Source organism: Lepidochelys kempii, chromosome 6, assembly GCF_965140285.1.
Source record: "Lepidochelys kempii isolate rLepKem1 chromosome 6, rLepKem1.hap1, whole genome shotgun sequence".
NCBI classification, from domain to species: Eukaryota; Metazoa; Chordata; order Testudines; family Cheloniidae; genus Lepidochelys; species Lepidochelys kempii.
The window spans coordinates 35849154-35864867 of NC_136385.1; the positions used below are offsets into that span (position 1 = coordinate 35849154).

Genomic DNA, 15714 nt, shown 5'->3' on the forward strand with positions numbered 1-15714 from the left:
TTATTGTAACCCTCTTTAAACTAGACTGAGGTAGACTAGCTAACCCAGCAGACCCTGCTCTCCGCCTTTTGAAATAGCCATCTTCCAGCCACCTGGAAACTGGTCTGTTTTGTAACAGTTAAATTAGAAACACAAAGGGCTGGGTTCACAAACCAGTTGTGTGACATTCCTGCAGGCATTCTTTACACTTACACTAAAAAAAACTGACTTTAAGAAAACACTGGTGCTGGGCAGGTCTGGCTCCAACTCCGTTCTTTTCTACCTGTAATCTGATGTGCGGTGTTCAAGGAAGGATTGTAGAAACCATGGCAACACTACATTGCGACATGCACATTTAAAACACACACATACATCCTTTTGGCAGGAAACTGACAAATTTTTCTAGAACTGCTGTTTTAAAGAATTACTTACAGTTTCCTCTGCCAAACAGCTAACTGCTCTGAAGTTTCCTGGGAGTTAACGTCTGTCTCAGGGCTCCTTTTTTTATTTCTGTCTTACAATAATGATCCCTGCCCCTCCCTTCCTGCCTCCCCCCACCCCAGCCTTTCCTGAGCATGTGGGGAGGCTACCAATATAAATAATTTATTGCATGATTTTAAAAAACAAATCAATGTAGCTGTTATTAAGATAGATGAGTGTAAATTAGAAAATGTGGGGTGTCGAATTTATCATTCATGTGTAATTTTTTGATGCAGTTATACCATGGATGAATTTGAAACTATTTACTATTCTAAGGTGAAAAAACAACGAGGAGTCCTTGTGGCACCTTAGAGACTAACAAATGTATTTGGGCATAAGCTTTCGTGGGCTAAAACCCACTTCACCAGATACATGGAGTGAAAAATACAATAAGGAGTATATATATATTATAGCACATGAAAAGATGGGAGTTGCCTTACCAAGTGGTGGGATGGGTGGGGGGACAGTGCTAACAAGGCCAATTCAATCCCGGTGAAGGTGGCCTATTCTCAACAGTTGACGAGAAGTGGTGAATTAGCACTAACCCCCCACTTGGTAAGGCAACTCCCATCTTTTCACGTGCTGTAATACATATACTGCTTACTGTATTTTTCACTCCATGCATCTGATGAAGTGGGTTTTATCCCATGAAAGCTTATGCCTGAATAAATTTGTTAGTTTCTAAGGTGCCACAAGGGCTCCTCATTGTTTTTGCTGATACAGACTAACACGGCTACCACTTTGAAACCTATTCTAAGGTGCCATGTTTGAAGTTCTATTACACAAAATAGATTTGTTTAAAAAAAATAATAAAGGCAGCCATGTCTGTAATGAATTTGCTTTGGTATTTTGAAGAAGTAAACTAAAATGTCAGGGATATTTATCTTTAAAAAGATAAAAGATGTTTCTGCCCATGAAGAGTAATTATTTTTATTAAAGAGTTTTAACTATGAAAAAGCTTTAATTTAAAAAAAATCTAAATCACTAAAATCACTAAAACATTTTTGGCACTTTGTCAATTTAAGCTTATAAATGTACAAATTGTATAATACGCTTACATTTGATAATGTGTTGGGTTTTTTTTAAATTGTCTAAATGCATATTTACATGTTAAAGAGCATTGAATGGGTAGGAGTCATTAAAAGCTTGTGAATAAATTATACAAATTGGTAAGCACCTTTAATCTAAATATTTACACAATTTGAGAATTTTGTTGAAAGGCCATATGATTGCCCCAGTTTCAGCTAAATATTTAGTAACAATGATTCAGCTAGTCTCAGCAGAAGATTTGTTAATTCAGTATGTTCCTGATGTTTGTGTTCAAGCCACAGAATGGATTTACATGAAATACTTTTTCCCAATATGATCATGAGCTGTGGAAGAGACTCCATGTGTTTTAAGGGCCAAAGATCCTAATATTTTTGTATTCTAAATCTATCACTTTGATGCTAGTTGTAAAATGGAGAAGGATTATAGGCAGAGCAATTTTAAGAAAATACTAACAAATTTTTAAAAATACCAGTAAGCAGTTGGTAGTATGTCTCTAATTAAAAATACAAAAAATATATATTCCAAATGAAAGACTGAACCCCATTCTCTGCTGTGCAGGTACATGCTAGAGTAATTGAATTCTCCATACCTAAACCGCCCCTGTTCAATAGAACATTATTGACTTCCTGTTCTAAACTGATGTATAGTTAGTGCTATGTGCTGTTACGTAGCTACTGTATTTACCCATTGAGGTGGCTACACATTAGTTATGGATTATCCATGCTTATAGTTTGTATACTTATTTTAAGGACCCAGGTCTGTAGTCCTTATGCGAGAAGTCCCTTTTTACACAAGTAGTCCCAGTGGCTGAGTAAGGTTGGCAGGATTTGGTGCTAAATTTATAAAGCATTTTTGGTTGTTTCAAAATGAAGGATTCCGTAAAAATGTAAGGTTCATTTTCTTGGAACACCCACAATACTTAGATGGCAGGATCAAGCCCTAAAATGTTAAAAACATTTTCTTAGGGGTTTATGTGGATCTATTGGGCACACCAGTGGAGCTCCATAATAACAAAAATAAATTAAAATAGTTAATGTCGTGGTACCATATTGGTTAAAAAATAATATAAAACAGTTCCAAATAAATCTTGTAAAATGGACACAAAACACATCAATATTTAACTGTTGAGGGCATAGCTGCAGTTCTCTGCAATCCTTACAGCAGGATATTATGTTGTCCGTATACTGTTTATCAAAAGAATGTTTGGAAAAATGTGTACAATCAAACCCTAACCTCTTTGTGAGATGTTAACTTTATTAACAAAGGCCCTGATTCTGCAATTTTCATCCACTTGGGTAAGACCCCTGGGCCTTTGTGACTCCTGGTGGTCATTTGGATCCACCCAAGTGGATATGAGTACAGGATCAGGACCAAAGACAGTAAAAATCAAAATAAAACTCTGCTCAAGCCTTCTCCCAGACTTGGCTTCTTCTAGGGGTCAGCCCACATTCTAAATCCTCACTTTTAAATATAGGTGAGGTTACAAATCACCTCCCTCAGTAATTCAGCAGAACCAAATTAACTATTTTCCCAACACCTGCTGACAGGGTGGACTGTTTCAGGCAAAGACTGCCAGCCTCTTACATATTTTAGTATACATTTATTTCTTTCCTTCCTGTAATATTTAGGACACAGTTTTAGTTATTAAATACCAAATAATTATAAAAAAGAACACAATTTTTAAATGCTTTAATTATGATTGACTAAGAGAATGAATTGCTTTGTGCTACAACTCTTCAAAATGAGCTTATGCTGCATGTAAAAGTTTACATATTAGAAGTTAAAATTAATTTTATGAAATAAAGTGAGCACCTTTGATGAATTTATTTCTAACTCTGCTGAGTTGCATAAGTCACAAGACGTGAGGCTGAAACTCAGTCTTCTGGAACGATCTGTGAAGGTCTCCTTGAACCTTGAGGAGATGAGCTCCAAGGTATCCTGCTAATGGACAAGCCAGTATTTATCCAGCACCCTATCTACCAGACAAGCTACACTGAATACCAATGCAGAGAAAATGGAGCTGAGAAAGGGCCAGGCACTAGCACTAAAGCCAATCCCAATATCCCTTACATTGAATTGGGCACTAACATCTTCATTGTTGACCCCAAAAGGGACGACTCTGAATGGGACACCAAAAGGGACTGCTCCAAGTAGACCTTGGACATAAGGACAGACATTGCAAATCCTTCAGAGGGAAATCCACCAGGCCTTGTTCAGTTTCAAGGGCTAGAGAGAAGGAGTATCCTAAAGTGCAAAAGACCTTGCCAGCCCTGATCTTGGCTCCCGTGGTGCCCCCGTTGGTGTTGACGTCAAACATAGAATAAATTTGGGGAGAACTGGAACAGTCATTGGTGCCAAAGCACCTGCTAGTGCCAGGTCAGACTCTGGAATGAGAGAACCATACGCTTCGGCAACACACCAGAGGAAATCTATTCCTCACCATCGGCAGAGCAAACGTTCTCCCTATCTTCAAGTAGCAAATCTTCTCCAGGGTGGTCACTAGTCAATACCGTGGAAAGGTCTGTCAGCTTTCCCTGCAGGCCTGCACCACCGCGGATTCATAAGGAAAGGCACTGGACTAGCCAGCACCTGGTGAACAAACTGTACTTGTATGTTATGCTTCCATGGCCTAAATAAGGTTACTGGGGTCCACCAGCCAGTCTTTGCCAAACTTGAGGAAGAGGTCACTTTACCTATCAGCATCTCTTGCCAGACCACATATGCCAAAGTACCAGGAGGAATCGGATCTGCGGGCAGAGCAATGCCAATGCTCTGTATCACCACCAAAACATCAGTAGAGTTCAGGGGAAGAGAGTTCTATTCCTAGTATTTCCTCATTCCAAAGAAGAAAGGAGGTCTTCATGCCATTGAGGGGATTCAGTGAATACATTTGTTGCCTCAGGCCCAACATAGTAACAATTGGTTCCATCGCTCCATCTCTCTGAGCTCAAGACTGGTTCAGAGGTCTGTACTTGCAGTATGTGTACTTCCATATAGCTATCCATCTGCCCCTCAAAAGAATCTAAGATACATGGTGAGGCCCAACCATTAATCAGAGAGGATCCTCCCCTTCAGATTCTTTGCGGTAAGAGTCTTCACGAAATACTTTGCAGTAGTGGCAACACATTTAAGGAGGCAGGGAATCCATGTCTACCTGTACCTTGATGATTGGCTCATCAGAGTCCGTTCCCAACAGGGGATTGCAACAACTTTGGGATACATCTTTTCCCTGCTCTCTCAATTAAGACTCCTTGTGAAGAAATCATCCCTTGCACCATCGCAGATGATAGAGTTTATAGGTGCTTTGATCAGTTCCACATCAGCCAGAGCCTGCCTACCAGAAGACCAATTCCAGTCTCTCCAGTGGGTGGCAAACAACCTAAAATCGAACCCCCAAATGGTGGTGCACACATGTCTGGGACTCTTTGGCCACAGGTTTGTGTGCATGTAGATGACACTGTTGCCAGTCTTCACCGCCAACATTATAACGGTGGCTGAGGTCCATGTACTCCCTCTCCAGGCATCACATGAACAGGAGGGCCACTGTCCTGCCTCAGGTCCTACAAGAGATCCCTTGGTGCTAAGACCCAGTGAACATGTGGAAAGGGGTTCCCAGCTGACACTTGCCACATACACTGCAGGAACAGCCTGGGTGCCCACCTGAGCCATTTGAAGGTGCAAGGGACATGGTCTCTGGGTGACGTAAATTTTATATATGAATGTCCTGGAGCTGAGAACTATCAGACTAGCCTGTAGAGCATTCCTGCCTGTTCTGCAGAACACCACAATGCAAATCCTAACTGACAACATGTCCACTATGCACTATATACATACCAAACAATGAGGTGCCTGATCATCCCATTTCTGCCAGGAAGCCATCTGACGCTGAATGTTGTGTCCCCAACACAAGATTACCTTTCTTGCTATATACCTACCCAGGGTCGGCAATGATCTGGCAGATTTCTTAACCAGGCATGCAGTGACCAGCCACAAATGGTCACTGTAGGGTCTATCATGGTGCCATTATTCCATCAATGGGGGACCCCCGCAATAAACTGGTTTGACACAGAAGACAACACCAAATGACCAAACTTCTGCTTAAGAGAAGGTGAGAGTCTTGGCTCATTACAGCTGCTTTTTCTTCCTTTTGGTGGTCTTGAGGGATGCTATATGCTTTTCCACTGATTCCCCTAATCCCCAGGATAATATCCAAGATCAGGTGAGACAAATTTCCTGTCATCCTGATAGCCCCTGACTGGCTAAGGCAGTTTTGGCTGTCAAACAAGATACAGATGTCCATGTAGCCTCCCCATTCCTCTGAGCCTGTCTGGACATAATATCTTAGAATCAAGATCAGAACTTGCACACAGATCTGCAGTGGTTGCAGTGATGGCTTGGATATTGGCTGGGTGAGCGCTACTGACAAGAGACTGGTCTCTGAAGGTTAAGAAAATTCTCATCCAAAGCACGAAACCTTGTACCAGGAAGATTTACTTCCACCTAATGGAAAAGATTTTCCTTATGGGTATTCTAAAATAATATGGACCCAGTAGAGGTACAGATACCAAAGTTCCTTGACTATACATAGCTACTAAAACAGGCTGGACATTTAACTCTTTCAAAGTCCACCTACCAGCAATATCAGTATGTACACCTTGGTAAAATCACAGTCTATCTTCTCGCATCCAAAGGTATTGAAATTCCTTAAAGGCCTCCTTCATGCCTACCCTCCAGTTAGAGACCCTACTCCTTTGTGGAATCTCTGTCATCCTCCTGCAACTCACAAAACCACCCTTTTACCACTGTTGGATTACTCAGTACACCGTGCCATCAGGGTGGTCTTTCTGGTTGCCATCACTTCAACCCCAGAGAGTCAGAGAGCCTCCAAGCCCTCATGGGTTGTGTGGCCTACACATCATTCTGTAGGGACAAGGTGGTGTTGAGACCACATCCCAGGTTTATCCTTAAGGTAGTCTCAATCCTTCACCTGAACCAATCAATTGCCTTGCTAGTCTTCTTCCTGAAGCCACATTCTGGATGTTGCCAGGGCGTTAAAAGACCAATACTTCCCAGCTGTCTTCCCACCTCTTAGTGGCCATTTCCAGCCCATTTAAGGGCCAAACCATCTGATCACAGAGAATCTCCAAGTGGATTTCAAAGTGTATTTCCACTTGCTGTCAACTGGTTGGCAGGCCTACTGATGCACATTCCACTAGGGCAGCGGTTCTCAACCTTTCTCTTTCTGAGGTCTTCCCAACATGCTGTAAAAATTCCACGGCCCACCTGTGCCACAATAACTGGTTTTCTACATATAAAAGACAGGGCGGCATTAGGGGGTTGTAACTGAACAATTGCCTGGGGCCCCAATCCAAGGGGCCCCCATGAAACGACATTGCTCAGGCTTCATCTTCAGCCCTGGGTGGCAGGCCTCAGGGACCTGGGCTTCAGCCCCATGCAGTGAGACTTAGGCTTTCTCCCCTGGGCCTCAGTACGTCTAATGTTGGCCCTGCTTGGAGGCCCACCTGAAACCTGCTCGAGGCTCCGGACCCCTGTTTGAGAACTACTGCTCTAGGGCATAGCCTGAATCTACCACCTACTTCAGGAACATTCCAGTTTCTGAGATCTGTATGGCTGCAATGTGGAGCAACCCACTGTTTTGTTTTGTTGTTAAACATTATTGCCTTGACATGGCAGCCAGGGCAGATGCCAAGTTCAGGAGGCAGTGCTACAGTCATTGTTCGACTAATGTAACTGGAACTCCTCATTCCCACCATCCAGAGGACACTGACACATTCTCTAAAACGAATACCTACAGTAATTGTGGCTCTTTGAGATGTTGTAGTCAGTGTGGATCCCATAACTTACCTTACATCCCTGGTTTTCAGAGTCCTCCGCAACATTGGCTTTGAATTGTGGGGGAACTGATAGAGGCTGATGGCTCTCCTGCCCTTTATGCCCTTGTATGGGAACATGAGGTGGCACAGGATATATGCATTGTCCCAAAGGACACTGTTGTTCAAAGAAATTCCAGCTCTGCATGCATAAGGCACGTGTGAACCAATAGCGGGATCCACCCTGATTACAGTATCTTGAAAAACCACAGTTACTGAACGGGAAGTAACCGTTCTTTTCTTGCACCAGTTGATCTGTCTTGAAATGTTTTCTATGTGAGGTTTTCTTTCACAGTAAGACTGGGCTAAAATATGATCTAAGAAATGCACGAAAAATCATTAATCAGGCACTTCAGAATCCTAAATTTAATCTCAATCCAGCTACTTATTTTTGTAGTGGTTTATAACTTTACCTATATACATTTCTATATTTGTTCCAGGTGAAAGACCATTCAAATGTCCCTTTGAAGGCTGTGGAAGGTCATTCACAACATCCAATATTAGAAAAGTTCACATCAGGACACATACTGGTGAAAGACCCTATTACTGTACAGAACCAGGATGTGGGAGAGCATTTGCCAGTGCAACCAATTACAAGAACCATGTGAGAATACATACAGGTACGTGAGTGACATTTTGTTTGAAGAGCAATTTCCTTTTTAGCTGCTGTGATTTTCTCCTTGGTGGACCAGTTGTTGCTGCACATCAGAACTGGCGTAGAAAGTTTTTTATAGTGATATGTCATGGTTTTGATATTATATTTAACCCTTTTCTCTCCTTTGACCAGCCACAAATGGTCACTGTAGGGTCTATCATGGAGCCATTATTCCATCAATGGGGGACCCCTGGATTGACTTGTTCGCCCTAGGAGACACCACCAAATGATCAAACTTCTGCTTAAGAGGAGGTGTGACTTTTTCATCCTGCTCTCAACACAGTTGTACCTAGGGCCTAATCCAAAGCCATTTCAAGACAATGGAAAGACTTTAAAAGGCTTTGGATCAAACCCTTAGTCCCCAAGTTTCACCTTTATTGCTAAGTAATGTAAAGCACAAACCTCAGCCTGATGTTGGCTGTTCCTAGAATTTTTCTCTCTTGGGGTTCTCTGTCCCTGCCCTTAGTTCCCTCTCCCTTGTGGAAAGAATCAAAATCTTCTGCTGCTCTTCGAGAGATGTCCCTGCGGGTGCTCCACTCCAGGTATTGGTGCACCTCTGCGCCTTCACTCGGAGATTTTTACAGCAGCACTCACGCGGGCCCCGCACGCGCGGTGCCTACCTCATGCGCCAACTGCACCTCAATAGCGTGTACGCGGCCCGGGCTCCTCAGTTCCTTCTCTACCATCTGTGGCCTGAGATGGAGCTCAGCAGTCTCACTCAATTATTTTTCGCTTAAGATAGTTAGTTGTTTATACAGTTTACCTAGCTTTTTTTAGTCAGATAAGTTACATTTCTCCCTTCTTCTCTTAAAAAAAATAAAATAAAAAAATTCCTTCCCAGTTTTTTCTGTCAGTTAGACAGTTTATACTGAGCCGGGCTCGCCAGGTTTTAAGAGATGCACTATGTGCAGAGAGGCCATCCCTATCTCTCATGGCCGTTTTCAATGTGTTTGCTGTTTGGGGGAGTCCCACATCCCCCCAAAATTGGCCCACTTCAGTAAACTGAAGGCTTTACTGAAGGATAGAGACCTGAGGCTCAAGTTAATTCTAATGAAGTCCCTCAGACCTGCCTTTGACGCAGATCAAGAGTCCTACTCGAGACACAGCCCTCCTAAGTCCACTAAGGACAAGAAAACAACAAAAAACTGGCCAGCTTCATCACCTCACAGAGACCAGCCAGCATCCAAATGGTCTCCTACCAGGTCTGTCTCGTCAGTGCCGAACACGGCTCAGCACGTACAATACTCCGGGGATCTCTGGCACCGTATGTACCCCAGCTGCTGCTGGTATGCACCGTTCCGGTGCCAAGGCTATGGGCTTAAAGTTGCCTGCCTCTTCTAATACGGCACCGCACAGCACTGCAAAGGACTTGGTGCCAACTCAGCTGAGGCTGCCCGTGCCACACAGAAGTACAGTTGCTGTCCCAGCGCCGACACCTCACCCACCTATGACTCCGCGTATGGCGCCGCACCAATCGGCACTGGCCGACCGTGCGGCACCGCCGCTGCATCCAGCACAATATATTCCGGCGCCTTCTACCTCTGCACCACAATTTATTCATTCCAGCGATTTGCTAATTTCGCCAACTCCAGATTCCCTGTTACTTGGTAACAATCTCTCACTGGAACCGTCAGCATGGCACTGACAGCTGTCCCTTGTTTCCTCTCACTTTTCTAGTGATAAGGATGATGAAGTGGAGGGAGTTTTTTTCACCACAACATTCCACTCTCATTCACACCCCTGCTAGCATAGGACTAAGGAAACTGAGGTCCTCATATTCTAGGGTCTTACCACCCTGGTATGGACACCTGTGGATGGGACCACCCATGCCCTTCCTCAGACAATGGCATTACTGGAACCCATGGGGGTCCTACAGCAGGCACCACAGTAGCCGGCACAGCCCATGCAGAGGTGACACTAGATCTCCTCCTGTACTCATGCACGCTTCTGTGATGGATGGATGGGAGCAACCGGCAATGGTGCACGCAGACAAGGAGGCACCTGAATCCTCTCCTAAATAATAATAATTCTTCCACCTCACCGGACAAGGGCTATTATGCCCCCACCCCCAACAACAGCAGATAATTTTACTCATTTTCAGGACTTCTTCAAAAGAAAAGGAGTACTTGTGGCACCTTAGAGACTAACCAATTTATTTGAGCATGAGCTTTCGTGAGCTACAGCTCACTTCATCGGATGCATACCGTGGAAACTGCAGTAGACATTATATACACACAGAGACCATGAAACAATACCCCCTCCCACACCACTGTCCTGCTGGTAATAGCTTATCTAAAGTGATCATCAAGTTGGGCCATTTCCAGTACAAATCCAGGTTTTCTCACCCTCCGCCCCCCCCACACAAACTCACTCTCCTGCTGGTAATCCTGGATTTATGCTGGAAATGGCCCACCTTGATTATCATGCACATTGTAGGGAGAGTGGTCACTTTGGATAAGCTATTACCAGCAGGAGATTGAGTTTGTGTGTGTGGTTTTTGGAGGGGGGTGAGAGAACCTGGATTTGTGCAGGAAATGGCCCACCTTGATTATCATACACATTGTGAAGAGAGTGGTCACTTTGGATGGGCTATTACCAGCAGGAGAGTGAGTTTGTGGGGGTGGGGGGAGCGCGGAGGGTGAGAAAACCTGGATTTGTACTTTGCAACCACAACCAACAAGAAATGCCCGGAATTCTATTCCAGAGTGGGCCTGGGAAAGCACTCGGGGAGACGCATTCATCATCAAATGGAGTGACAATTTCCTATACGCATTCTCCCTGATACCACTTCTTCACAGGGTATTACAAAAAATACAAGCGGAGAGGGCCGGGGTCATACTAATAGCCCCTAGGTGGCCCTACGTACCTATTTTTAACGAGATGTCGGTTTGTCTGCCGATTCCACTCCTTCCCCCCCCCCCAACCTATTACCACAACACAGGGGTCAACTACACCACGCCAGCGTAACAATGCTGCACCTCAAAGCATGGCTCCTCAGTGGTTCTCTAATGAGGAACTAGACTGCTCTGAACAGGTACAAAGAGTACTGTTACATAGGTGGTATGTGTGGATTTTGTTCTGCTATCTCCATAAATGGACGAGGTTCACTCACCGGTGCTCCACCAAGCAAACAGCTCGTGCTTCCACCCCTCTTTCACTAATGCTAGACTGTCTTTTAGAACTTAAACTATCTGGGCTCTCCTTTAGCTCCATAAAGGTACATTTAGCAGCAATTACGGCGTTTCACAATAAGACTGGAGACACTACTTACTTTACCCACCCCATCACAAAGCGGTTCCTCAAGGGTCTCCAGACGCTATAGCCGGACATTAGACCACCCACTCAACCCTGGGACCTGCACTTGGTCCTCACATCCGTGATGCGCCATCCATTTGAGCCTCTTGCAATGTGCTCCCGCCTACATCTGTCCATGAAAACTGCATTTTTATTTGCCATTACATCTGCCAGATGTGTAGAGAACTTGGAGCGCTTATAGCTGATCCACCGTACACTGTATTTTTTAAGGACAAAGTCACGCTCCAAACGCATCGTAAATTCTCCCAAAGGTGCATTCCTTCTTCCACCTCAATGAACCTATCAGTCTATCCACTTTCTTTCCTAAATTGCATGCAAACACTTTTGAATCAGCAATGCACACACTCGACATGTGCAGATCATTGTCCTTTTATTTCGATAAGACTAAGCCCTTTAGGGCTTCCCCTAAACTTTTCATTTCAATTGCAGAACGATCCACAGGTAAATCCATCTCTACCCAGAGAATATTCAATTGGATAGCAGACTGTTATGCTACAAACTAAAGAAGATGAATCCTCCAACTTCTGTTAGAGCACATTCCACCAGATCTGTGCCAATGTCTGTGGCATTCTTATGTAACAATCCCCTCACAGATATTTGCAAAGCCGCCACCTGGACTTCAGAGCATACCTTTGCTTAACATTATACTCTTACTCAGGGTCCCCAGACCAACATTCAAATGGGCCGAGCTGTTCTGTCTACAGCTTTCTTACCAGATCCGAAGTCCCTACCTCCTTAAGAGATACTGCTTTTCAGCCACCTGGAGTGGAGCTCAGGGGCATCTCTCGAAGAAGAGGAGGTTACTCACCTGTGCAGTAACTGACATTCTTCAAGATGAGTGTCGCTGGGTGCTCCACTACCCACCCTCCTCCCCTCTACTTCAGAGTTTGGAGCTGCCTCCGTTGTAGAAAAGGAACTGAGGAGCCTGGGCCGCGCACGGGCTATTGAGAGACAGTCAGCAAATTAAGTAGGCACTGCACATGTGCGGCCCATGTAAGTACTGCTGTAAAAATCTTGGAGCGAAGGCGCAGGGGCCCACCAACACCTGGAGTGGAGCAACCACAGGGACACTCATCTTGAAGAACGTCAGTTACTGCACAGGTGAGTAACCTCCTCTTCTGGACCTAACAGGATCCACTTGGTCTAGCTGCTAGGATGAATCAGCAGAAGTAACACTGCATCCATGTGCAGGGTCCTACAGCCCTGTAGCCATCATTTTTTGTATCCTCCTGTTTTTCATTGTTAGCAGGGATGAATAAATCTCTTGGAGTTGAAGATTTTGTATACTACGTGAACTGGTTTTTGGGTTTGAGTTTGTGTTATATTGATTTTACGTGAAGAATGTCATTTCTATTTAGCCTTAATCATTTTAATATATAAATCCCATAAAATTTCTGTAGAGCTAAAGAGACTGAGGTTTGGAACTCTAACTTACCAGACCAAATAACATTTAATCTTCGAGGATAAGTGTAGATCTTCCTATGAAGTCAGAAGGGCAGCTAATGTAAAGAGTTAGGGCAGAATTGTGAATACTGTGCCAAACGGAGGGCTGTACTGGCATCTTGCCAGGAGCTTGGAGGGCCATATGTTGTTTTCATATAGTGGAGCAGATTGCAGCTGCCCTCATCTTTAGTATGAATATCTGGCACATGAAAAGTAGGAGATCCAGCATGCATAGTCCTTCTTGATCTGAATGGCCTCCTCAGATCGTCTGGTAAGGCCAGCTTATTGTGGCAGCACATTGGTATTAAAGAGGACAGTCATGCATTGCATTGTGACCATTGTTGCTGCATTACGGAAGGAAGCTGGAGAATGCCTGACTGACCTGGGTGGTAGTAAAATTGTGCCATTAAATATCTGTGAAAGTGGCAGGATATTTATTGTCAGGGTTTTCCTGCATATCCTGGTTATAATTTTCTTAATCCCTTTTGTCTTTCCCTACAGGTGAGAAGCCCTATGTCTGCACGGTTCCTGGCTGTGACAAACGTTTCACAGAATATTCCAGTTTATACAAACACCATGTTGTACATACTCATTCCAAACCATACAACTGCAATCACTGTGGGAAAACATACAAGCAGATTTCCACACTTGCTATGCACAAGCGAACAGCGCACAATGACACAGAGCCAATTGAAGAAGAGCAGGAAGCTTTCTTTGAGCCGCCTCCAGGTTTGTGTTTGGTGTTCCTAGTCTCTGATCTTCCTCCCATAGTAGCAAAATAAAAGATTGCATCCAGCACACACCTATGACTATCAGTATTCCACAGAGTCAGGGGAATTAAAAGACAGGTGTGATATTTTCTTCATTAATGCTTTGCACTAACTAACATCTTTTATCTGAGAGTACTAAAGTGCTTTACAAACACTAAGTAAACCTCAAAATACCTGTGTGAGGCACAGTAGGTAGATAAGTAAACAGGCACTGAGAGAGTAATTGACTTGGTCATAAAACAAGTCAGTGGCAGAGCTGAGAATAAAACAGAAACAGCCTTTCTGTGCTCTAACCACTAGATCACACCATCTATGAATATCATATTGAAGCAGGCCTGAGGATGGACAAAATGTTTATATTACATCCTAAAGGATTCTTCTAAGTATATAAAACACCATGCATGAGAGTCTGTGCTGTAATTTTAAAGGCGCAGTGCTGGAGAAGGGAGGGAAAAAAGTGGCTTCACACTATCTTTGCACCCTCTTGATTTTGAGCTACTCCTGAGACCAGTGGTCTGCCCTAAAGTTACAACAGCCTTTCTGGTCTGCCCTATGGGTAGTGGGGCTGTTGAGAATGCCAACAGTGCTATTCTCTATGGATCTGCCCCCAGCACAGCCCATACAAGATGTCCATTTACTGTTGCCAAGCAGTTTTTCTGTATGTAGGAGCACTATCTAGAAAACGGTCTTTACGGTACTTTAGACACTTTAAATCCAGTCAGAGTAAAAAGTCAGACTGATTCGAGTGTGAAAAAATGCATTTTCTTATTGCAAGAAAACAAACATAATTTTTTACATTCTTATTTTAGCTGGTGTTGGGGTTGGATACAGGGTAGATGTAAATAAGTGATCTATCCTGACTGGAAAAGCAGTTTTACTATTTGTATATGGGAGACTGACGTGAAACCCCTCTTAAGTAAATTGCCGCATTCTGATTGCTACTTACAAAGGAAAGATTAGAATGGAAGATTTCTATTTGCCAAGGTTAAACATTTGTTAAGATAATATGCTGTTATATCATTCCTCACACAATGATGCCACTCTGCTTCTCTGAGGTTGTGTGTTCGTTAATGAATACTTTTTTTAATGGGCTGCCGACTGTGTTTACATCAAACCTTAGTATGTAAAGGTTAATGTTTAATTAAATGAATCACAGTATTGTTTGTCACCCTTTTTAATATTCTCTTTGCTTATAAACTAAGTAAATATGCCTTAAATACCAAAATGTCTATTTTCTTTTCAATGCACAGGATTTATATGCATTATTCCCCATTTAAAAAGTATGCCCCAGACCTAGTAAAACAGTCATTTGGGGCATTTTGATTTGATTTCAGTATCAGTTTCATTTCCTTCTCTCTCTCTCCCTACCCCCTTGTTACAACCCAGAATTTAAAACTTTTTATCCAGAAAGTTTCTTTTTCTGTTTTTAGGTTTACTCTTATTACTATTAGTATTTGCAGTATGTAACGTATCCTCCTGTCTTCCTTTTATGAAATAGATCAAGGTGAAGATGTTCTAAAAGGCTCCCAGATAACCTATGTGACAGGTGTAGATGGGGAGGATGTCGTTTCCGCACAAGTTGCTACAGTTACTCAGTCAGGACTGGGTCAACAAGTTGCATTAATTTCCCAGGATGGGACCCAGCATGTAAGTATTCACCATAGTAAAGAATTTGCTAACAAGAGGACATTCAGAATTAAAACTGTTATTTATCTTCAGATATTCCATTATGCTTACTTACATTAGAGTTAAAATCCCTGAATAATGGATGTTTGTATGTATTAGGGCCAGGTTTCAAAAGTTGGGTCAGAATAAATATAAGTTTAGGAATGGTCTTCCTTTGGAATACCCAAGTTAGGCCTTGTTTGTTCTGAGTAGAGTATGCATACAAAGGCTTTTTGGCCTTCACAGCATCCCACAGCAACAAATTCCACAGGTTGAATGTGCGTTGTGTGAAGAAATGCTTCCTTACATCTGTTTTAAACCTGCTGTCTATTATTTGCACCAGGTGACCGTTAGTTTCTGTGTTATGTGAAGGGATTACAAAAATCATATCCCTATTCACTTTCTCCATACCATTCAAGATTTAATCCACCTGTAGTCATCTCTTTTCCCAAAATGAATAGTCCCA

The 15714-nt window shown here is 43.2% G+C and overlaps 1 protein-coding gene across 5 annotated transcripts in view; it reads left to right on the forward strand.

The window, feature by feature from the left end:
• The window catches only part of ZNF143 (zinc finger protein 143), a 71162-nt gene that overhangs the window by 41783 nt on the left and 13665 nt on the right, over positions 1-15714 (forward strand). For 4 of the 5 annotated variants that reach the window (XM_073347543.2, XM_073347542.2, XM_073347545.2 and 1 more), the window contains 3 exons: positions 7841-8020; positions 13315-13542; positions 15082-15230. In XM_073347543.2, the coding sequence (XP_073203644.1) occupies positions 7841-8020; positions 13315-13542; positions 15082-15230 (557 nt within the window). The remainder of the gene's footprint in view (positions 1-7840; positions 8021-13314; positions 13543-15081; positions 15231-15714) is intronic. The other variant, XM_073347546.2, reaches the window with a different exon arrangement.